Source organism: Crocodylus siamensis, chromosome 9, assembly GCF_052110815.1.
Source record: "Crocodylus siamensis isolate JL-2025a chromosome 9, ASM5211081v1, whole genome shotgun sequence".
Classification (NCBI taxonomy): domain Eukaryota; kingdom Metazoa; phylum Chordata; order Crocodylia; family Crocodylidae; genus Crocodylus; species Crocodylus siamensis.
In genome coordinates this window covers 41911137-41935483 of record NC_143403.1, presented here as the reverse complement: position 1 = coordinate 41935483, position 24347 = coordinate 41911137, and the positions used below count along the sequence as shown (strand labels likewise).

At 48.1% G+C, this 24347-nt stretch overlaps 1 protein-coding gene across 3 annotated transcripts in view; it reads left to right on the top strand.

The window, feature by feature from the left end:
• The first annotated feature begins 6912 nt into the window (after window positions 1-6912).
• Window positions 6913-24347, top strand: part of LOC149857441 (heterogeneous nuclear ribonucleoprotein C-like 2) — a 47154-nt gene continuing 29719 nt past the window's right edge. For all 3 annotated transcript variants that reach the window (XM_090063532.1, XM_090063531.1, XM_090063530.1), the window contains exons 1-2: window positions 6913-7101; window positions 22672-22750. In XM_090063532.1, the coding sequence (XP_089919658.1) occupies window positions 7065-7101; window positions 22672-22750 (116 nt within the window). In that variant the 5' untranslated portion in view covers window positions 6913-7064. The remainder of the gene's footprint in view (window positions 7102-22671; window positions 22751-24347) is intronic.

The following is a 24347-nucleotide window of genomic DNA, read 5'->3' as shown; positions in this document are numbered from 1 at the left end:
AGAACTGTGTAATGGTATATGCAATATTGTTCCCTGGTGAGCAGGACCATACCACGTACATCAAAAGTCAATTTGGCAAACACCTGTTACCTGAACCATTCAGTTACCTAAACATGGGACATGCCTGCCTCCAACCCACATGGTGTGCAATACAAGGCAGGGAGAAGGTGGCTGAGAGAAAGGTGTCTTTTTAATGACTGGGGGGGGGGGGGAACCCCTGAAATCAACAAAATGAAAAAGTTTATATATATATTTTATTTGCAGTAAGTACATAAATGTTCCTTTAATATCTGTTTCATTAATCAAACAATTGGATTTCATGAATGGGTTTTGGTTCCAATTAGTTTGAACAATTAACTCTGGTGTCTGCGTACAATTAACAAATGCATTTCCTTTTGTGGAGAAAATGGGAGAACTAGACATGAAGGGCCCAGAGATCATGGTGTTGAGCAAAATATAATACTCTGTGTAGAAGGACAGATTGAGGCCAAAGCACAGTGCAGACAGTTGCAGGAAGTCGATTTTAACCATCCTCTGCAAAATGGCCAGTGCTACTGGACTCCAGTTTACCAGGACAGTGGGTATTCAGGCCATTAAAAAAAAGAAGTAATGGGGGAAGGGGAAGATCAAGAGAACAATACAAAGACATGTGTCCACTCCTAAGTACCTGATGCTCTTCAGCACAGTAGCTAAGGAACAGTCTAATACACTCATACGCTATCATGTTTAAAGGTGCATTGCTCAGTTACATCCAAGGGTGCCCACATGCCCAGAAAAGGGCAAGGGAGGAATACTGATCTCTTGGTACTACCTTCTGCATTGTTTGTGACCATCTCTGGCTGTGTATACATCATTAATAAAGCAAGTTACACTTTGAATACACCCTTAGTCCATATAGCAGGCATCTGTTTCTCCTTGATCCTGCTTTCTTGTTACCACAGGGGTGAGAGTGGTGCCATAATAGGACGCTTGTGTCAGACAGAGCAACATGAGATAATGATGATGACGAATTAATGAAATGTTAACATGTAACAGAGTAAAGTTTCTGCAGCCCATCAAGGGATTACAGGCCCACTTTGTGGCTGCTTGGAGCTATGTATGAAAGGAAGGGAAGCAGGGCCCAGGGCAGGGAGCATCTTCCTTCCTAGTTGGTCAACGAAAGAAAAGTCCAGAGACTTTACTGGCCAGTGGTTTTACTTTTTGCTGTCTTATTGTGTAGTACATGCCTGAACAAGCTCCAGGCACATGGCTTCTAGTGTGTGTCTGCAAAGCATTAATACAGTGCAGGGCAGAGCTAACCTGGGCCAGCTGTGATGGTGCTAGCTCCAGACTTGAAAGCAGTATAGCTATATTTGTGCAGTGCTGCACCTAGGCTAGGAAAGACAGAGGCTTTATTGCCTTTCCTGGCTGCTTAAATTGCCCACCAGCTTACTGGAGGATGGAGCGGTATCATTTACACTGGATACAGGAGCACATTGTAATATTTTTACAAGGAAAGTAAATTATGTGGTAACTAAGAGAACTGGTCAGAATCTAGAGCAAAATGTTTCATACACCAGACATCCAGATCAGAACAAGCCATTATTACACCCCCCACCACATACACACACACATTTTAATAAAATCTGTAGCATTTCCAAACTGTACATGGTTATGTACTGTCTAGGTTAGAATTAAAATTTTTTCTAGCCCTGAAGTCTATTCAAGAGATGTTTATTGTAAACACCACAGCATCATATACAGAGAGCGCAGGCAGCATCATATACAAAGCTGTGAATGTCTGGAAGAACACCCATGTTAAGCTAGACAAATCTGTAACACCAGAGACCCATTAATAAGGGGGAAAAACAGATGTGTTCAACAGATAAAAGACAGACTGGAGTTGATAATGCAGATAAACTTAGAGCTAATGGAAAGGAGGAATAAGTTACAGTGTAGAAGGAGTTAATTCTATGAGCCCTGTTGAAGAGCTGAGAACAGTGCAGATAGTCATTGATTTAAATAAAGCCATCAAATGGGAATATCATCCAGTGCAGAGTGTTGAAGAGGTGGCAGTGGAAGTCTCAGAGGTAAAACATTTAGCAAGTAAAATGAAAGGAGTCGTGCATTAAACTGATGACTTTTACAGAACCGTTTGGTTTTTAGAAATGCAAATGCAAATAACCATTTGGATATTATACAGGTAAATGGATGTTTCCTGGAATTATTTCTGCTCCCAAGAGATTTGAAAAAGTCATTCACAGATCTGTAATGGATTTCATTCTGGTGGAGTTAAGAGTAGATGCTGGTTGAATTTAAAGTATGGACCTTAAAGGACACAGTGACTTAGGCATGTCATGTACAGAACAGAATGAAGGAATCTAACAATAAATGTGAAATAATAGTGGCACAACAAATGTCCCAACATTATTGTTACATTGCAAGAACAATGGCTCTTGCAATGACAGCAAGGTCAAGTTAGAGCCTCTGGCGGGTTTGGCTAGCTGAACAATTAGTCTGGGTCGGGTTGCATTTTCCAGAAGGCCCCAGTTCAGGCTTTTCTGGGTGCCCTTGACAAAAAGACTGCACCAAATCAAGAGCATGGGCATGGCTAGTTGCTCCCGAAGATTGTTCTCAGGGCCCATATCCTTCCCAGTCCAGCAGGTAGTGGAACTTCCCGCAAACTAGTTTGGAGTCTAAAATCTGTCTTACAATGTATTCTTCATGCCCTTCTACTATTACAGGAAGAGGAGCAGACTTTGGGGGTTCAGGCAAATCAAATTTAAAGGCAACTGGATTTATAAGTTCAATGACCCCAACAGACCCCAGGTACTGGTGATCTAGTTTGGCTAATGGTCTCAACATCTTGATGTTCTTAGAAGAGAGCCAAACCTTGTCCCCAGCAGAGATAGCAGGACCAGCCTACTGGCGTTGCTAAGTCTAGCGCTTATATACAGCCTTGCCACCATCAAGATTCTCCTGCAGTGCTTGTTGGACTTATTGGAGGTGAGTAATGAGGTCATTTATGACAGGCACTTGAGAAAGGGCAGACTGTGCCAGATGGAACCCATAATTAGAAAAAAATTGCATGGGAAGCATTGTTGAAAACAAATTCTTGATACTTCCAAAACACCTGAAGTATTGTTCAAGGGTTTGATTCATATGGTTTACCTATCCATTGGGCTGGCGGTGGTATGCAGAGGAATGAAGGGGTTCCATATCTAGAGCCTGCAGAACTCATGCCAGAAGTGCAAGATAAACCGGGGCCTGTGTTCTGAACTGACCTGAGTCAGAGAGTCATGAAGCTGAAAAACTTGTCCTATAAATAAGTTAGCAGTTTCACTGGTTGTAGGAGTAGCATGAAAAGGGATGAAATCAGCTATCTTTGTCAATAGGTCAACTGTCACTGTAATCATTAAGCACTGTATTGTGTATCTCCCATAATAAAATCCACACATTCAGTTGGCCATGGTAACAGGGGAGTGGGCAAGGACTAGAAAGACTGAGTGGTTTGATCCAGAGTTTTTTAGTTCCTTTTAGGACCCCTGAGACTGAGACTTTACAGTCTGGCCACAAGGGAAAGAAATTGAACAAAGATGGTTTAATTGCTGATCCAGATAAACTCAAAGCCATTGCTGACATGCTCATCCTACAAAGTAAAGAAGATCCGACGGATTCCAGTGGGATGAGCAAGTATTTGGCAAAATTCATTAGAAATCCCACGGGGGGGGGGGGAAGGGGGGGTCAGTAGGGTCTTTTGTCCTGGCAACATGTAAGCATGTGTTAATAGCTGCTGTCACTGCTATCATCATTAACACCAGTGTACTTGGGAACCTGGGCCAGGACCTATCCCTTTCTCCGCTCTCCCATGCTGCACAAACATAGAACAAAAAGACAATCCCTGTCCAGAAGGGTTTATAATCTAAATATGGGACAAGAGACAGCAGATGGAAACAGGCTGACAGGAGAGCACAAGAAAACAAGGAGTCATCACTGGGAGGCACAGGAGGTAGCAGTCTCAGCACACCACCAGCCTAACCACTATTAGGTTTTTGCTAGCCATTACAACAAAGGGAAGTTTTTAAGGATGGATTTGGAAGAGGAAAGTGAAGTGCCACTGCAGACATTTATGGTTTACTCCTGACCAATGGTGTTAGAATTTGGGACCAATTTAGCATAAGGACAAACATGCTGGGAGTTTGGCTTACAACTTAACAGACATGGATATATGACAAATACTAGTAAGCATCTAACATATCCATTGTGATGGACCTACAGGAAATAAACTCCAAGTTGCATTTGAACAGCTAGACGCACTGATCACTCGCCCACGTGTTCTAAAACATTCTGCCTTGACTCTGCCAGTTATCAACTGCCCAGAATGGACCTGCGCCCAGCTGGAGACAGGATGCAAGAGTCTGGTTGCCTGAAGTCCCAAATGCAGGCATGGGTTTGTCTACACATGGAATTACCCTGGAATAGTTGTGTTTTTAGTTCACATCATACCTTAAACCAGAATACCTATCCTGTATAGGCAGACCCATAACTATTGCTGAGTGACACAGATCCCACACCGCTTGGTCTTTTGTTCAGAAAATCTTTGGCTTTGTTAGCACCTCAGATCCAACATGCAAAGTTGAAGCTGAGAAGATTTTAGGCCAGACTGTTCAGCTTCCTAATTTCATTTTGAACCATGGGGAGGAAATGGGTGTATCTGGGGTAGAGGCAAGCTTTGCTTCACCTGATTCCCCCACGGTTGTAAGCTCCCAGCATCAGAACTCTAGCAGATAATGCACCACCAGCAGAATCTGCTTTAATTTAAGCTGGGGCCAAGCTGGGAACCACAGCCACCTTCCAGCAGCTTCAGCGTAATGGAGAACTGAGGTTGTAGCATCTGCAAGAGCTAAGGATAACTGTGGCTACAGTAATTGGGCAGTGCTGCACGGTTTTTGTGCACCAGATGCATAAAGTTTCAAAGGAAGCACTGAAGGCACTTTGATTCTGTGGAGTCCATCTGGGTCATATACATGGTTAAAAAAAGGGGTATTAGGAATAGCAGAAATTGTGGGTGTTTCTAGATGTCCTGTGGATAGTGGCTCAAAGATTTGTGATTTATGGACAAGTATTAGCAAGTCCAATTTGGGTTTGTGTGGCAGGGAGAGAAAGTGTGGGCCAGATCTAGCCCATGGAGCCATTGGAACTGACCCATGGCAGTGGGAGACTCCAGCAACAGGAGGCTTCAACAATGGGGGGCTCTTTTCTGTTCTCGAGCCAGGCAGTAGGGAGAAGTGGCAGTGACCGCAGCAGTGGCCAGATCCTAGTGCTTGCTGGCATCGGACCTGAGCTGGATCATTCTGGTCCACCTTTAAAAAAACATTGCCAACCACTGTACTGGAGGGCGGGGTTTCCTTAGGCCAAGGTCCTTGGGTCCCCTCTCAAGTCCTGTCTGCAAGAGACAAATAGGAACTTGCAGATTTCCAGGCAGGATCAGCAAGTGCTGTGTCTCACAGTGCCCACACTGCCTCCGTTTCCTGCGCAGTCTCAGGTGCTTCCCCCTGAGTGCTGCTTACACCCAACCCCAGTTGTGATGTTCACCAGTAACAGTCTCTTCACACATGGCTTCCCTGGTCCTGCTGCAGTTGGCTCTGGTTGAGGTCTTTCAGCAGTCTTTCTCCATGAACTCCAGTGCCCCCCTGTAAAGGCAGAATGTAAAAGGGCTGGGCACATGTGGGCACAGTAATTGCCAAGCGAGGGATGAATGCACCTGCAGCGGTGAGGGGCCAATAGCCCCTTTCCCAAAAGCCAAAGGCAAACCGAACCTATGAAATGAACTGTTCTACATAATCTCATGATCTCAGGGCCTGACTCATGAAGTCTGAGCCTCTGGCTTGCCAGTATGCGGATTCTTATGGACGTTTGCATTCTGGGCTCTGAAAACGCTGTTGTACGGCTGCCTGTATCTACGGCTGGCACAGCAGGTGCCCTGTGCAGCCAGGATGGCCACCATACTATGTTCCTGGCCTCTGAACTTATGCTTATGTGACACAGAGCAAGGCTTCGCTTGCTGTGCTAGCAGAGCCCCTGTCCACCTCCACCTTATGTCTTGGGACGCAAACTCTCTCACTGTCTTCTCTTTCCACAAAGAAGCAGGAGACCTCACACTGCCCCAGGGTGCCTGATGGGTCTGACTCTGAAGACAGAAACCCACAAGGGCTGGCATAGTAGTATAGAGGTTTAAAAGGGTGAATTTAGTGCTGCTGAAGAAAGGTACTGAATGAGTCACAGGGCAGGCTCAGATGGAGGGGTGGCAGGGCAAGCTTCTCCCATCAGGCAAGTCATTAAGCCCTGATCACACCTCCATACCCCCCTTCCTCCATGTCTCTCTTACACACTACTGGCCTCACTTGCTTTTGCATGAGCACATGCACTCCAGAAAAAGAGGCCCATGCAGAACAACTCTCACAACAGAGAGCCAAACTGACCCTCTGAGCTTAGGGCAAGGACATTCCCAGCATTAACTCACTGAGCCCTTTGTCAGCTGCCAGAGACCCAATCCTGCCCTCATTGACTTCAACCAGAGCTGCTACAGTGAGATCAGGATGAGTGTGTGTGTGTGTGTGTGTGTGTGTCTGTACATACACACACACACACACACACACAAATGCATGGTCCCCAGGGAGCTGGCACATCCCTGAGTTACACCTCACTCCCAAATGAAGCCTCTGCACCAAAAATATACCCCCTACCTCTGCTGCAAAGGATACTGTCTAAATCCCCCTATGAGCTTTCTGCACTGAAGTCATTGTTACAGAAATATATTGGCCACCATCCCCTGCAGCCCACCCCTGCTTCCCAGATGGTTTGCTTCATGTTTTCCCCTCCTCCCCTGTAAGTGCTCCAGGAGATGGTATGTTCCAGTGGTACAGCATTCAGCTCTAAAATCCATTCTTTAGCAAAGAGCTGTTGGCAACCGGCGCTTGTCCGAGTAAGTGCTGCAAGCTGAGAAAACCGAAGCACAGCTGCACTGTGCAGCCGTGGTCAAGAGCCTTCCTTCTTCCTGGCACCAGGCCCCCGCGTAGGGTGGCATGACTCTCTTCAGTAGTGAAGAAGGGTGCTGGAAATGTAAGTACTCACTGCCTGCTCTTGGTCTGATTGTGAGTGATTTTGTGTGTGTGTGTGTGTGTGTGTGTGTGTGAGAGAGAGAGAGAGCGAGCGAGCATCTACAATTTCAATTATTTTTCCCCAGACAAGCTGGCAAAGATATTGCCATCAACCGTGAATACAAAACACAGCAAAGACTAGAACTGGGGAGGTTTCCAGTCAGGCAGTGACTGTTTTCTGTGCAAGATTTGGACTCACCTCACTGCATCTGAAAATTTCCAACAAGAGCTGTTCTGGGAATTTTTTAATGGGAAGGCAAGTGGGTAGATGAATCGTCAAGTCTCCTGATGCATGAAAGCAATGTGGCTAGCATTTAAAAGGCATTCTTGACAAGGCTAGCTTGTGTGATGGGGAGCAGAGAGGGGCTACTGTGTTGGAACAGTTGCTTGCCAAGCCAGAGGGTGGTGAGCTGAATTTCATGGAGGGCAAATGTAATAGTGTGGGCTTTAGAAAGTCTGGAAGAAAAGTTGGTAGCCTGGTGGGCCACCTAGTGTGATGGGCATCATTTTATTTCTGTGCAAAAGGGAATCCATCACAGGCATAATGCATCCAGTTTCCATGAGAATGTAGAGGTACCCTAAGCTGGGGAAACCCATCCTCTGTGTTGACTGCCTAGCTTTACTCAAAATGAGTACGAGCTGCTGTTCATAAATATGAGCCATTTTGGCTGGGGCTGTGCCACTCACAATCGGAGCCCAGTGGAGCTGACACAACCTGCTGTGGAACCTGGCACTTTTTGCCTCTCCATGTTCTGTGATTAACTGAAGTTCCAGGTGCAAGTGGAATCACATGAGGCACTGTCAGAGATTAAGACATCAGAAAAGGAGACGATGAAGGGAACTGGCAAATTAAGGAACAGCAAGTCTTCAGGACTGGATGATACTATACAAGCACCCTGGAGGAATCAAGTGACTGAGCTGCTAATAAAATATGCCATCTCTTGTTGGAATCAGCCACTGTACTGGGGGAGAAAAAGACCAACAACTGTACTTGCCTTAAACAAGTTGTAGGGGTGTTTCAGGGATTCACAGAACAGTGGGCCTTACTTCTGCAGCTGAGGAATTGGTTAAAATAATCAAAATAGAATAATGAAGTATCCAACTGGCCCTCAGAGGATACAGCTAGATCAGCATGGTGTCTACTAAAGAAAATAATGCTTCTTGACTCTATACTGATTTAAGCACATCAACAAAATAGTGATTAAATAAGAATGTGGTTTATTTGGACATTCAAAAAGTCTTTGACAAAGTGTTTCAAGGGAGGCTAGAAAGGTTATTGGTGTCAGATATCAATTACTGACAGAGCAGAAACTGGTTAAGCGACAAAACAAAGAGTAGGAACATTTTCAATATGACTAAAGACTATTAGTAGAATTTCACCAACATTATTTAATACATTTATCAATGATCTGGAAAAGGATGTGAGGAAACAGAAATGTGTAGGTGACACAAGATCCATTAGATTAGTCAGCACTAGTGAACACTGTGATGATGAACTCTGGAGGGACCTGCCTAAGCTAAGTGAATGGGCAACCTGGAGGCAGATGATATTTTGTGTTGAGTAATGCAAAGTAATGTGGAATGGAAATTAAACTACTTGCGCACCTTACTGGATTCTAAATTTAATTAAAACAACTCACAAAAGCGGATAAGGATGTGGCTGTAGATAGCTGGATGAAAACCTTGGCTCAGTATGCAGTGACAGTAAAAACCACAAACAGCATGGTTGGGTGCCAAAAGACTGGATGGGAAATCATGTTAAAAATATTGTAGTGCCATTGTATCAAGCAGAGGTCTGGCCTCACCTGCAATACTGTGTTCAGTTCTGGCAATGTGATCTCAGAAAGGCTGCCATTATAAATGAGGGCTAGTGGTATGGACAGACTTTGAGGTGCACTGAGAATGGAAAAATGGGAAGGGTTTACTGTAGAGAGCAGGCAGAGAGTGGTCGTGGGGAGGTATATAAAATCCAAAGGTGTCCATAATAATGACTGTTTTGGAGAAGATAGATCAGGCGTTTGTGTTTATCTTATCTGATATTAAGAAGATAACACATATAACAGTAATTCAAGGAAGTACATGGCCCAGTGTAAAACTCAGAGTATCAGTGGGTGCATTTACACAAGACACTAATTGTGCAGTAGTTTAATTCTGCTGCGCAGTAGCATGCAGGGCAAAAACTATGCTATTATGCTACTGCACAGTAGTAGTAGGCCACTGCAGTTATTGTCACTAAAAAGCTGTGTGCTGGTGCTACTGTGCAGTAGTGCCAGTCATTGCATATTGATTTAGTACTTGGTTATACAAATACTAAATTTAATGTGCAGTAACTATGGCACATTAATGAATGTGTAGACACGAGTGTCTCTAAGAGCTTGTTAGTGTTTTAAGACTGAATGGAGATTTCTGTGACTAATGAGAACATCCCCAGCTAACTGCGGCAGGATGTAACCAGAATGGGAGCTCCCAGCCACACGTCTGGCATTTATGGTGTTAGGAAGATACTTCTGACCCTGGGCAGGTTATTTCACTGTTGTTCACTGAAAAGCAACTTCCACCTTCCTCTGAAGCATGTAGAGCTCCCCACTGTTGGAGGTGAGACCCTGAACCAAATGGCCCTAGGGTCTGAGACCATGTGGCAATCCATTGTTCTTCTGACTTGATGGTCTATTGGAGTTTGCAATGTGTGCACTTCAAGTTTAGCTTAAAATCCCTCTCCGTACCAGCAGAAATAGATTAATAGTTTCATAGAAGTTTGGGGCTGGAAGGGACCTCAGAGATCATCAGGTCCAGCTGCACTGCTCAAGGCCTCTGAGATCAGATGGCCCCAGTGAGGTGTGCATCCAGTTGTCTTTTGAAAATCTCCAGGGAAGGTGACTGTACCACCTCTGGGGGGAGTCTGTTCCAGACTCTGGACACACGAACGATGAAGTTTTCCTAATGTCTAACCTGAAGTGACCCTCTTGTCACAGGGCGGGGAATTATTTCAGACGGAGGGCTGCTTACCAAGTTTTGGCAAGCTGTCAAGGGCCGCATGGGTAGCCCTGCCCCCTGGTCGCCATCTTGGGACTGGAAGTCCCGCCCCTGACCTCTGACCTTTGCCACCAGAAGTCCCTTCCTTTGCCCCTGGAAGTCTTCCTTTGGGGAAGAGGGTTTGCCATTTTAGGGGAAATAAACGAAATTATATACTAAAAATCAAACACTCATAATAATATATTTTAATTTAATTAAAAATATATTTTTGTCCTGATTTGTGTGCATTTCTGTATATGTAGAAGTGATTGTGTAATAGCTCCAAATACAGTCTTACTCGTATATTGTGTGGGGTGTGCAGGGGTGTCGGGTTCGTGGGGATGTGTGTGTGGGTATGGTATTGTGGGTATGGATGTGGGTATGGGAGCCACGTGGTGCAGAGTGGCTGGCAGGTGGGCAGGAAAGTGGGGAAAGCGGTGGCGGGTTGTGGGGGAGAGGAAGCGAGCGGGAGTGCAGGAGCGTGGGGCCTGCGCTGGTGTCCTGGGGCCAGCACCAGCGGGGCCCAGAGCGGGGTGGCAGGAGTGCAGGGTGCAGGCTGGCAGGGGTCTATGGAGCTGGGCTGGGCTGCACCAGCAGAGAGAGAGGGGAGCCCACCTGGCTCCAGAGAGCCCCTGCCAGCCACAACCTTGTGCTCCTGCTTCCCCGCTTCTGAACCCGCTGGTGCTGGCCCTGGGACACCGGCGCAGGCCTCGCGCTCCTGCCCAGCTGTCACTGACTCCCGTGCGCTCGCTCGCTGCCAGTCCCCCCTGCCCCCGCCCTGTGGTACTGGTGGGGACGAGTGCAGGCAGCCCTGACCGTGTGCCCGTCTGGGCTGAGCACTGGGGGCGCAGAACAAACTGGTGCTCAGTGTGGGAGAAAAGCAGCCCCTCCCCCTCCCGCTGCTGGCACTCCCTGATGCAGCCAGTTGTAGTCCACACAGGGTTGCCTGTGCCTGCCCTCTGCTGCCATCGTTGCCCCATGGGGCAGCCCAGAAGCAGCGGTGACATGGCAGAGCCACAGGACAGCCGTGTGGCCTCTGGGTGGCTGCACCTGGAAGCACCAGCCAAAGGGAGGGGGAGGGGCTGCTTTTCTCTTGCGCTGAGCACCAGTTTGTTCTGCGCCACCGCTGCTCAGCCCAGACGAGCGCGGGGTTGGGGCTGCCTGCACTCGTCCCCGCCTGTACAATGGGGCTGGGGAGAAGGGACTGGGAGCAAGTGGGCATGCGGGAACAAACAACAGCCAGGCAGGGGCACAGAGTCCGCGCCAGTGTCCCGGGGCCTGCGCCAGCGGGTCAGCAGGAGCTCAGGGTCCCAGCCAGCAAGGGCTCGATGGAGTCGGGCCAGCTCCCCTCTCTCTCTGCTGGCACAGAGTCAAGTTCTGGTCACTTCCAGGAACAGGTCTTAGTCCCAGCTCTGTTCAGCTGCTGGCTTTACTGTTGGGGGCTGGACTGGCAGAGACTCCATGCTGGCAGGGTTAGTGCCTGTGCCCAGAAGTAAATGCTGGGAGGATCCAGTGCTTTCGGGGTGTCAGTTGGCGATGATGTGACCCAGGCTGTAAAAGGAAGCTGTGAGGCAGAGGCGTTGTTTCAGGTGGCCAGAAACAGCAGGTTAGGAGGGAAATCCCTGAAGGCACTGAGAGGAAGAGAAGGTGATTTTCCACATTTCCTCCTTGCAAGCTCTGTCTGAAGAGGGCTGTGCTGGGATCTCAGTGTTTCTTGTCTTCAGTATTTTATCCTTTTGATTTGTCCCTTCCACCCCTAGTGAATTCATCAGTTCAAAAGCCACCATCCATCTGCCCCAAGGCTCTGTTCACCACACACTCTACACATCACAACCAGTCATATAGTACTTGCTTTCCTTGGACTTGTCCACAGGGCTGCTGCTTGCTGGGGCAGGTGGCAGATGACAAAGGATCAGTATGCACTATAGCAGGGGACTCATGCATAGCCCCTTTCCCTCTTTCATTCCCACTTCACTCCACTGTCCTTTTATTTCTTTGCAGAGTTGAGGGAAAAACCTCAGGGTGGCCCAGCAGGGGCCAGTGGCTTACATATGAACTGGGCCATCATAATATTGCATTGCTACTGATTCAGCTGGTAACACACTGGGCCTCTCTCTGGCTCTTCCTTTGGCCAGAGCCAAGCTGGAGCTTGTCTCAGGAATACATATAAAGCACAGTTTACAAGGCAAACCTGTGACTAGGTGCTATGAAGACTCATTAGATACAGCAGGGCTAGTGTCTGTATGGAAGGTTTAGTTATGAAACCTGGCATCATGCCACTGGTTACCCTGAAGCCAGCAACAGGAGCCAAACTGGTTGGATTTGACTGGACCACTCAAGTGTCAGCCCTGCTAAAGTCTGCTGTGGAGGTTCCCTGGTTTCACTGCCCACAGACACTTGGGTTGGGACTCAGCCACTACTGGCACAGGGAAGGTGGTAGCAAAAGCAGCTCCTAGGGGTGAGTCAGAGATGGAGCAGGTGTTTATTTGTGATTGGGGAAATTCTACAAGTTCAGAAGTTCAGATCTGAAGCCTGTGGGAATTACCCACACCGCTGAGTGTGTAGAACTAGGCTGTTCTCATGCAAGAGCCCATCCTTCTTAAGGTATCTGTCTGTTTCTTTCTCTTGGCCCCTGAAGTAATCAGGGAACAGAACTGTGCATGAAAATGGCAAGTAATTCAGGCAGAGGGGGAAACCAGACCTGATCAGGCTTGATTTAGGCTCGTGCAATGGTCTATATGGTTTTTTACTCAGATGGATTATTTCACCTTTTGTATCTGGGCATATGGAAGAGAGCACATGAGAGTTTAGTTCCATGAAAGGTCAGCAAGTTCTGGAAGCAGAAATCTCCTTTTTAACCCCAAAGCATATCTAGCCTGGGCAGTTGCAATGCCCCATTAATGGGCTTCAACCCTTACCTGGGTGATTCCCTGTGTTCAGGCCCCATATTCAAAGCAGTTTTTAGTTTCTCTGCTGGTTGCCAGGTCTGGAGGGTGTTGAGATGTGCAGTACGATAGCGATGTTGGCACCTTGGAAACAAGACTACGAGCTACTAGCTCACAGCCCACCGAACAGTCATCAGAGGTTTTGGCATCCACCAGACCATACTGAAGCTCAAATTATCCCCAGAATCCTAAGGCACTAGATGAAATATTACCTGGCACAGTAGAGAAGAATAAACGTAGTCTTAATATTAACTAAAGGGAGCAAAATTGAGCCTGGAAATTACTGCCTCCTTTGTCTAGCTTCTAACCTCAGTAAAACAGTGGAACAAGTATTGAGTGAAGAAAGCACTAATACGTTTAGAGGATAATATAATGAACAATACAAGAAATGATTTAAAAGAAGAGTTGCAGGCAGGGAACTATTTCACAGTCAGGGCAGCTAGGATCTGGAACCAACTTCCAAGGGAAGTAGTGCTGGCTCCTACCTTGGGGGTCTTTAAGAGGAGGCTTGACAATTACCTAGCGGGGGTCATATGAGCCCAGGATTCTCTTCTGCCCAGGACAGGGGGTCGGACTTGGTGATCTACTTAGGTCCCTTCCGACCCTACATCTATGAATTTATTAAACTCTTGATCAGTCTTTAGATAAAATAATAAAATCAGTTTTATTTAGTTGTTGGTATACATTTGCTGCAGTTGGTTACAAAGCTGTGCTCTTAAAAACTGATGAGGAAACCCTTTGTTTAGGGCAATGGAAAGCAGCAACCAGCACTGAGGGTGGAGCAGTAGAGGAGAAGTATTGGAAGAAGCTAAACATGTTAGTTAAGGGCCAGATTCTCATTGCCAGTGAAACAAGATAGTTCATGGTAAGATGGCCGGTATTTGATCCGAAGTTAACAGATAACACTACCTGGGCTGTATCCAACCATGAAGGTAGAAATAATGCTCAAGAATTTAGAGAAACTGGAAAGATGAGCAGAAAATTCAGTGAGATGCATCTTAGAAGTAATACATGATGATTTATGGATAACTTCTGATACACAGATTTCAAGGGAGAGTGAATCCTGGAGTACAGCGATGTCAAGAGAGTGGCAGGTGACAAGTGCAGATTAGATGTAAATTTGCAGATATGACTGCCAAAAATGGCCAAAACAGCCCAGAAGTTGGGACTGTGAGAATTACTAGAGTCCTTCATGAACAGGTGACTCTGTGACAGGGAGCTGTTGTGCAACAGGATCAAAGGGAATGCCCTGTGGGGGAGGCTGCACTGGTCAAGGAATCTAAAGCCTAGCAGGGGAATGGCCACCAATGTAGCACTGGCCGCCTAGAAGTGATGGCAAAAGAACTCACTATCAGGCCAAAGATCTGGCATCTAAGAGAGCAACAGCTGCCTAAAATGACAGCTCTCCTTGTCCCATCCTAGGAAGTTGGGCTTTGTGTTGGGAAGGTCCTCAGGTCAGCCATCCCAAATTCCAGCTCCAGATGTATGCAGGACATTACATCTGGGCTGCATAGGAGAACAGAGTAATGGTGAAGCCAGTGTGATCTGCAGCTGTGCAGTTCTTTGGGTGCAGTGATAAAGATATTCTGACGATGCACAGTGTCAGCACTGAGGTACAGGTTAGATCCAGATGCCAAGTTGATGGAATCACTGTGCTCCTGGCACGACCAGCCCAGCATCAGACCTGCCACTTGGAAAATTCTGTCTCACATTCTTTCTGTCCCAGGCAGAGGACTTGCTAGCTCTTGCTCTTTACATGACCAACACTAATCTCTGAGACTTCCTGGCACCTAGCCTCTTGGGGCTGGTACATGAGAGCAGCGGGCAGTGACCATTATGCTGAGATTAGTGGGGTGATGGTGTTGTTTAAAAGATTATTGCCTCCTTGCCAGCTGCACTGGCCCTATGTGCCACATTTGACAGAAGCATCACTAAAGAGGGTTTTATTTTACCAGGTTGCAGAGGTGGGCAGCAGGCAAGTCACATGTGGCTGGGCCTTGTGTTTGTTTCCTTCCAGACAGCCCTCTCTGAACTGCTGACTGTATTTAAGCAGGCTTCAATGCAGCTGTAGCAAAGAAGGCTGTGATTGCTTGTCCAGTTTGTTTCATGGGGTCCAAACGGGGTTGACCAGCTGCCTTCTTTACTTGGACTGATGCTTGGCTTTTAAACCAGGATAAATCATGCTGATCCAAGCACAACTTTGGCAGAATTCATGCTCAAACCTGGATGCTTTCCCTCCTTGATTGGGACATTATTGCTGCTAGCGAAGTGCCTAGATTTCCCACCAAGATCAGACCCTATCACACAAGGCACAGGGAGAGAAAGCCTCTGTCCAGAGCTGTTACAACATACACTGACAGAGGGGATGGAAGGAAAGTGAAGGCGCAAGGCGAGGAAGCTTCTTGCTCAGCATCTCACAAGTCTCTGGCAGGAGTAGCACCCAGGTCTCTGAAGTCTGCAGCCAGTGCCAGACCTACTGGTCCCTGTTTCTCCTAATGAAACTCTCAAAACATCACAGCTCCAGCCCACAGTACTGAAGCTGACACTGGGTAGCGTAACAGGATGCACCTCCAGCCTCCTACTCTAGTTACCAATTTAGCCTTGACCCTCTCACCTGCTATGCCTTGATGTTTGAATTGGTACTACTTTAGGAGGCTGCCTTCAGAGAACCAAAGTTCAGCCATTGGTGCCTTGCTTTACCCTGCTCAGTCATCATCACAGTGCTGATCTGTTCAATTTTCTCACCCTAGCATGAGCAGGACTTTGTTTCTCTCTCTTTCTCTCTCTGCGCTTCTCTTGCTCTGGACTGAGCCTCCTGGCCCTCCCTGGGATTAAGCTCTTCCCAGGCTTTAGCTCTTCTCCCTAGGCTTTAGCCCTTCACAGGGCTGTATCTGGGCTTTAGCCGCATAGCATGGAGTGGCTCCCAGGCACCACACCTGTGGTCTCCTCCTCTCCTTCAGCTCAGGCCCATAATTTCTCTCTTAGTCCTTGCACAGCTCCTACATTTGTTGAGATCTGACTCAGACTGTCTTTCTAGCCCTGTGCTTCAGTTTATATGGCCATTAATACTTATCCTTCCAGTCACCTCACCTAGGTCTCTGCAAAACAGGGTCCAGGTATTTACTATCCCAAATCCACCACAGAGGCTCTCAATCCTTTAATTAGCTGCTCAGCCCTAACTTTCTGCAGGCTGCAGTCCCTTAGGCTGCTTCCTTTCATCCCGCCCTTGCTTCCTGCCAGTAGCTGGGGTAGGGGTTCCCTGCTGCAGTGGTCACCCAGGAAACCTCACACCATGACATGGTCCAACAGCAATAAAGGAATGTGAGGCAAGGTTTTGGATTTCTGTAACTTCTGTCATGGGAAACTGAATCACTATCTGCTCTGGCAGTTGAGGAAGATACTTCATAGGAGTCTCCCTTTGGTGCCCCAGGCTATGAAGCAGGCCACCAATGTAGGTCATATGTGGAGGAGCTGAGGGGTCCCTTGGGGCAAATAAATGAAGCCTCTAGACTGATCTCAGACAGAAGTTAAGTTGTTAGGCAAAGCCAGCGATTGTGTAAACAAATCATGTATCCCTGGAGGAGATGAGCTCTGAGGCAGGGTTGGGAAGGGTCCCCTGGGCCACTGTGCCTGTTTGCAGGCAACCACTTACCCAAAGATTCCTTAAAAATTATCAACTCCAAACCCTCACACACCACAACTGCAAGGCACAGTGCCAGGCACATCCTACAGCATGTTATGGGGAAAAAGAAGGGACAGTGGCACTGCCAGTATCCTGCCACTGAAATTACAGATAAGTGTGACTCAGTGGGTGTGCCTACATGAGACACTAAGCAGTGGTTACTGTGCATTTATTTAGGACTTGTACAAACAAGTACTAAATACATACACAATAATTAGAATTACTGAGAAGTAGTGCCGGCAAACGCCTTTTAAGTGACACTACTGTACAGTAGCCTAATACTACTGCACAGTAGAGTCTCAGCACAGGTTTTGCCATCTGATGCCACTGTACAGTATTATCAGGATACTGTGCAGTCAGTGTCTTGTGTAAATGCGCCCAGTGTGGAGGAGTTGGGGCAGCATTTCTGATGACCACACTGGAGCCTTTTCAGACTCTGCACCCCTCAGACCCTTTTAAAACCCTTTGGGGACTCCTGAAGTACAGCATGGACATGCCCATGCAGGAAGCGGCGGTCTTATTTGGGGTTCAGGGTAGGAGATGCCAACCTAAAATGATTTTACACCCTGCTGGCTCTCACTCCTCCCTGCTGTGTAAGGGCCCATTGTGCCTGTGATGGGGCATCTACCTGGGAGGGCTACCAGGATAAGGTAGCAATAAGGGCAATCATATGCCTATAATTGGAGAAGATCTTGTGAGGGAACAGCTTGGGAGCCTGGACATCCACAAGTCAGCTGGTCCAGATGGAATGTATCCAAGAATGCTAAAACCCACATCATACCTATAGACTCGGCAGTGCTACTCTCACTAGCACTATGACTGAAAGAGGTTTGGGGGTCATGATTGACCACAAAATGAACATAAGTCACCAATGCGATGCCACAGCCAGCAAAGCAAACAAAACTCTGTCTTGTGTCTACCGATGCATGTCAAGCAAGACCCAAGAAGTCATCCTTCCACTTTACTCAGCCTTGGTGAGGCTGCAGCTTGAGTACTGCATCCAGTTCTGAGCTCCACACTTTAGAAAGTATGTGGAGAAGCTTGGGAGAGTCCAGAGGAGAGCCACACTCATGATAAGAGGTCAACAGAACAGGCCTTATGAAGAGAAGCTGAGAGGCATGGGACTCTTCAGCCTGGAGAAGCAAAGGCTCAGGGGTGGTTTGATGGCAGCCTATTCTAATATTATATAAAAGCCTTAGTCTATCTGTCTGGCCATCCTTAATGCTTTATTCACACTCTGATTGGCTGACTAAAACAACCAATCAGACTGCTCCAAGAACATTCTGACAGGAGATGGTGTGGACATAGGGGATAGAGAGGGGAGGGCAGCACAGCTGGCCTGGTCCCACCCCCTGCAGGCAGTGGCAGTGGAGGAGGGTGGGGAGAGCGGGCCTGGCCCCAAAGCAGCGGTTGGGGAGGGTGGGGGTACAGGTCCATTCCCTCCCTCCCCTGACCAGCCGAGAAACGGGGCAAGGCCAGACGCAGAGCTCCATCCCTGTGCCCACCCTGCCCCCCATGATGGCAGCTGGCCATGAAGGCAGAGGGTGGGAGGATCAGGCCCGTTTCCCCCTCCCCCCACCAGCTGAGAGCAGGGTGTGAGGCCAGACACAGGGATCTGTCCCGACGCACCTCTTCCCCCCATGATGGTGGCCAGCCTCAAAGGGGAGGGTGGGGGATTCAGGCCTGTTCCCCCCCCCCTCTGACCAGCTGAAAAGCAGGGGCAGGGCCAGACATGAAGCTCTGTCCCTGCATGCCCCCCACCATGATGGTGTCCAGCCATGAGGGGGGGAGGAGCTGAAAAGTGGCAGCACAGGGTGTGGGGTGATGGCACGCCGGCCCCGCCCCCCACCCCATCATTCTTGATGGGCAGTTGCCTAGCAAGTACATAAGGGATGGGCATCAGGAACTGGGAGAACTTCTGTTCACCAGGTCTCCCCAAGAGAAGACAAGGTCTAATGGTCACAAACTGCTGGAAAACCGTTTTAGACTGGACACAGGGACAAACTTCTTTACCATCTGAGTCTCCAGAGTCTGGAATAGACTCCCCCAAGAAGTGGTGTAAGCACCCTAGCTGACTTCCTTCCCCTTAGGCAGGGGGCTGGACCCAATGATCTCGCGAGGTCCCTTCCAGCCCTAATGTCTAAATGTCTGTGTCATGCAGGCAGGGCTTACAGCTCAGCCAATGTGTACTGTAGACCAATCGCTAATTCCCATAGCACAGGGGCAGGCAAAAGTCGGCCCACAGGCTGAATTGTGCCTACGGCGGACTCTATTTCCCAGCATCCCCTGGCAGTGTTGCTGCTGTTGGTTTCCATGGAGACCCCAGGAGTGGTGGCACTGTGACAGCCATGGAGACTGGCCATGGTTTCCATGGAGACTGGCCCCAGCAGCCCTGGCAAGGCATGCTGCTGGGTAGAGAGCTGCTCTGGGGCTGGGATCTTGCAGCAGTGGCAGTGTGGTCCATAGCTGGGACAAAGCTGAGATCTGCTGCCCACATGCCCTGAGCAGGGTTGTGCACCACACAAGATCCCATCCCTAGCCCCGGAGCATCTCTCAGCCCTGCAGCACCCAGGATGCTGTTGGGGTGGGTCTCCATGGAAACCCTGTTCTGTCGTTGTGCCACCATTTCTGGGGTCACCATGGAAACCAGCCACAGCAACACGGGCAGGGGCTGCTGGGAAATGGGGTTTGGCTACTGGCCGGATCCACCATTTTGCCCACCCCTGCCATAGCAGCACCCTCTGAAAGCAAAAAGCTTGCCGTGCAATGAGAGCACAGCTGTGGTTAGAGCATAGGGTGTTATCCTGTGGCTTCTAGCTGTGTAAAACCCCTGATGCAAAAATGCCTCTGCCCTTGTGAAATTAACCCTTTGGGCATTTGTTTGGTTGGAAAACCTCAAAGAAAGCATGGTGTTCTTCCGGTTGTAGTTTTGGTCAGTCAGTAAGTAGGCCCCTTTTTTTGTCTAAGTGAGCATTTGGTCAGTGCCATAATGTGGAAATGGGGGTGTTATGATCACCTTTTGGAAAGGATGCCAAAGCAAGTTTCTGACTGTGTACGGTCCTCAAAGTCCTCTTGGCAGTGTGTACCAGTCCCAGTGTGGGAACTCCATTCTGCTTCTGTCTGGTCCCTCTGTTGTTTCAGGGGGCTCTGTCATTTCTTTTCACTTCCACCCTGGGTATCTTGTGTAGGCTGTATGGCATATAGCTCTTTGGGCCTAGTACTTGAATGGGTTCATATCCCTTAACATAATATAAATACTACCAATATCATAGGTGCTCTTGTGTTCTCTTGGCCCTGGTCTATACTCTACCTGTAGCTGAATCTAGGAACCAATTTATGGCATAGTTGTTCCCTTACCTGCTTACTGTGCCTCAAGGCATGTGGAAATGTGGCTATGTGTAGAGAAGACATAAACTGAAACCCTGGTCATACAGAACATGGGTGTTTTTGGTGTCTGTTGAAGGATCTGGAGGACAGATGCGTAGGTGACACAGGATGGCAATGCCTGTGGTAAGCTATGTCTCTTTAGTAAAAAGCAGCATGTTGGATGGTGTGTTGTTGAGAGGCTGGGACAGGGGCCTGGAACAGTGGCTGACCTTATGGGGTCATCCAAATGAGCATGCACATGCGCTCTGTGGTGCCTCAAAGGCTTTTGGGGTGATGCAAAATGTATGTGCTGCATCTGAAAGGGTTGTTCACGCTGCACATTCGCAGGGTGGAAGCAAAATTAGATACTGGAAACTAATTGGTATGTAAAAAAATGCAGCAAAAAAAGTGGGGCGGTGAACATGGCTGCAGTGTGTGCACCCAGAACTGGAGCCTGACTGGCCAGAGTTACACTCCAGGTACCCAGATCACTGCTCCTACAGCCCTAGGAGGCCCCCGGGACCCAAGGTGAGGCTGCTGGGACCAGCCCAGTACTGACTTCAGCCTCTCCTACCCTACCTGGGGCAATCTGCCACATGCCAGAGGTGTGCATGCAGGAGCATGTTCAGGGTCAAGTAGCAGTGGCACAAATATGTGCTGCTGTGATTTTTTCATAGTTTCATAGTTGGTAGGGTTGGAAGGGACCTGAGAAGATCATCAAGTCTGACCCCTGCCATGGCAGGAAAGAGTACTGGGGTCAAACGACCTCAGCAAGGTGATTGTCAAGCCTGGTCTTAAAGACCCCCAGGGTAGGAGCCAGCACCACTTCACCTGGAAGTTGGTTCCAGACCCTAGCCGCCCTGACAGTGAAGTAGCGCCTCCTGATGTCTAGTCTGAATCTACCCTCTGCCAGCTTGTGATAGTTATTACTTGTCACTCCTGATAGTGCTCGGGGGAACAGGGACTCCCCCAATGCCTGCTGGTCCCCTCTGACTAGTTTGTAAATGGCCACTAGATTCCCCCCTCAGCCTCTCCTCATAGGGCCTGCCCTGCTCCCAGGGAAATGCATGTTCCTGCTTGTGGGGATGCGCCCTATGTGTTCATCACATGGCTCTGACACCACTTGCATTTGGTCCAGAATTTTTAAATGTGGTCTCTGACATGGGCTACCCTAAAACCAGGTTCTCAATGGTTTCAGGTACCTCTAACTGAAGTCACTGGATACTGTGGAGACACAGTACCTCCGATAATCTTATATACAAGGGCTTAAATCAGGCATGAAGAACTGAGGTCTCCCAAACCTGAAACTGGTTTGGAAATGGGCTCTAATCTCCCTGTACCTTCAAATCCATATTTCTAGTATTAGGGATCATGCAGTCAATGGGGACCTGTTTGATCATTTAGACAGGCCTTCTGCATAGCTGAGGCCACAGAACATTTCTGAACTCATTTCTGTTGGATCTAGAACACATCTGTCAGAAGAACATCTAGTCTTAATTTAAACGCTTACAGAGATGAAGGATTTGCCCTGTCCTTGGTGAATTGTTCCAGCAGTTAACTGCCCTCAATGTTAAAAACATGTGCCTTATTTCTAGTTTGAAGTTGTCAAGTTCCAGCTCATACTGTTGAACCTCATAAAAGAAAGATCACAACATAGGCTGACCTCAGTGTGGGGCTGAGGGGATTAGTTAGTGGTTGTTAGTAAAAGTCTTTGAAGTATGACATGCTAGATTAGTCCTAAAAACCATCTGTGCAATCCATTGGTAGCCCTCTAGTTCTTGTTTCCTATGTGTCATGTTGTTTTGGAAGGGGATGGGAGCCTTTAAAAACAATAAGAAACATATTCAGAGCACATAAGGGAATTGGAAGGAACCAGTGAAGTTGGATGCCTGACTCCCTGAGATATTTTTTGAAAACTCTGCTCTGCAGCAATATACACAGTAAAAGCTTTGTTATCCTGCATGAGTGGGGTAAGGAAGGTGCCAGTTATCTAAAAATTCTGGTTATCTGAGAGCTATACCTTGCACAGCCAGGATCACAGCTGGCCCAGCAGGCAGGTAAGTTTCTTTTTATCTACTTTCTTTTATCTGTGCACAGGCAAAAGTGGGCTACAGTTGCAGGCTGGGCTCTGCTCCCTGCCTCTGCACCTCACTGCTACTGCTTCAAAAGCGGTGCAGTGTGGCACAGTGCAGTGTCAAGTGCATCCCGCCACTGAGTGGGCCAGACAGCAAGGTGGGCCAGTCCCAGTGCCATTGACGCCTGCTTGGAGCTTGGCCACCCCCGCCGGGAAGAGCTCGGCACTGCTCCGCCCCAGCCCACAGCAGCAGCCCTCTCTGCCCCACGCAGATCTATTAATTTCCAGTTAATAAAGTATTCCAGTTAGTAAAATACCGGTTAATGCAGTTTTTACTGTAGCTGTTTTCCCCTCATTTCTCCTTTCTCTGTCTTCTATTAGCCTTTCCTTCCTACTCCATCTGCTGTTCTCCCAGCTGTGTGTCAGTCACCCCCCTGCTTTCTGTTTCCCTAGATTTGGACATGGCCAGAGAACCCAAGCCAAGCCGAGCCAGGCCTGGGCAGAAAAGGCAGCATGGCAGCACCTTCTACCAGTGAGTCTGCATTGCATGTAATGCTTCGTTGGAATGGGGGAAGGGGAAGGGACCAGGGGCAGGCTGTGTCCTGCGGGGAGCTCATTCTGGGCCTGAAGTTTATCATGAGTAGTGTCAAATGAGCCTCACAAAGTCTGGAGGCTCAGTCCAGGTAAGACCACTCTCCCAACAGACTCTTCCTTCCCTCCATAGCCTTTCTCTTGTTGTTCACCAGGCCAGATCCTGCCCCAAACTTCAGATCCTCCAGTTATAGTGTCCCAGACCCCTTGCCAATCTACCACTTCACACCCTGGCCCTTAGCTTGTAGCGTGTTCAGGTTCGGCACTCTGTGCTGGACCTCTGATGATGTCTCTGCTCAAGCCACATGAAAGCAGAAGCCCCAGGTGAATGGATACTGTCATAGCTTTCAGCATGGCTAAGCCTGCTGCTGAGGTGACTCAGCTTCATTTTGTTTTAAACCTCATACCCATGCTCCTCTGCACTCATCTCTGTTGGTCCTGCCCCTCTAGTGGGCAGAGGATCCAAGTAATAAAGGGCCTATAAGAGATGAGCCTGTGTCTTTTGGGTGCTTTCACATTTATTTCCCAGTCATCTTCACATGATGCTTTCCATAGTGGTCCCAAAACTGTTGGCTCATTGACTCAGTAGCTCTGAAAATTAATTTGCATTGTAAATAATGCAGTGAAACTCAGGCTTCAGCCTTTAACTAATTCCCTAGAGATATTTGCCGTCTCAGGAAACCATCCCAGGTAGAACTGAGGAATATTCAGGAATTCCTTCACAGTGGCATGTACCATATGGAGGAGAGCATAGAGAGCCTTTGCCTTATGCTTCCATCCCCTTGGGGCTGGGGGTGAAGGGATCTCACTCCCATTTCAACATCCAGCTGGGTGCAGCAATTACTGCTCATTTTCACAGCCCCCAGGGGAGAAGAAGCTTCTGAGACCAGATGCACTTCTAAACTATCTCAAGAACATTTTATAGATCTAGAGGTCTCTAAATCCAAAGCATTTCCAGATTGCTCTAAATTGCATTCTCAGTCATCTTGGACTTCTGTCTCCAGATGACAGTGATACAGTGGTAATTTCATGGTTCCAGAGCTCCAGAGGTTTGCCAATGCCTACTTCTAACTGTATTAACCTGCAGGTGAGGAAAAGAAGCTTTGAATCACCTCAAAGGCCCAGCCTTGCTGACCAGTCATTGGCTCCTGTGTTGGTTTGGCTGCCAGACACATCTGCTTGTTACCTGGGGCAGGGTCTCCTGCTGTAATGGAGTTTCTTCCCACTGAGGGGCAGAGCGTGTTGAGACTGCTCCTTCCCCCTGCTTACACATGGGTCCTTACTAAAGGTCAAGCCTGAAACTCTAGATCTCTTGCCAAGATGGTGGAGCTTCCTGGGTCTGCACCCAGGCTTTTCTCTGCATGTATCAGCCCTTCTTTATATAACAGGAATGAACCAGAATTCAACCTCCCTGAAGAGAGTATAAATTTGGGCCTGGAGCCCATTTCTGCTTACTGTTTGCGAGCCCAGCATGCACATATTAGCATGGAAGCAGCATAGCGGAGTGCCTGACGCAGGGGCAGATGTACAGACCTTGC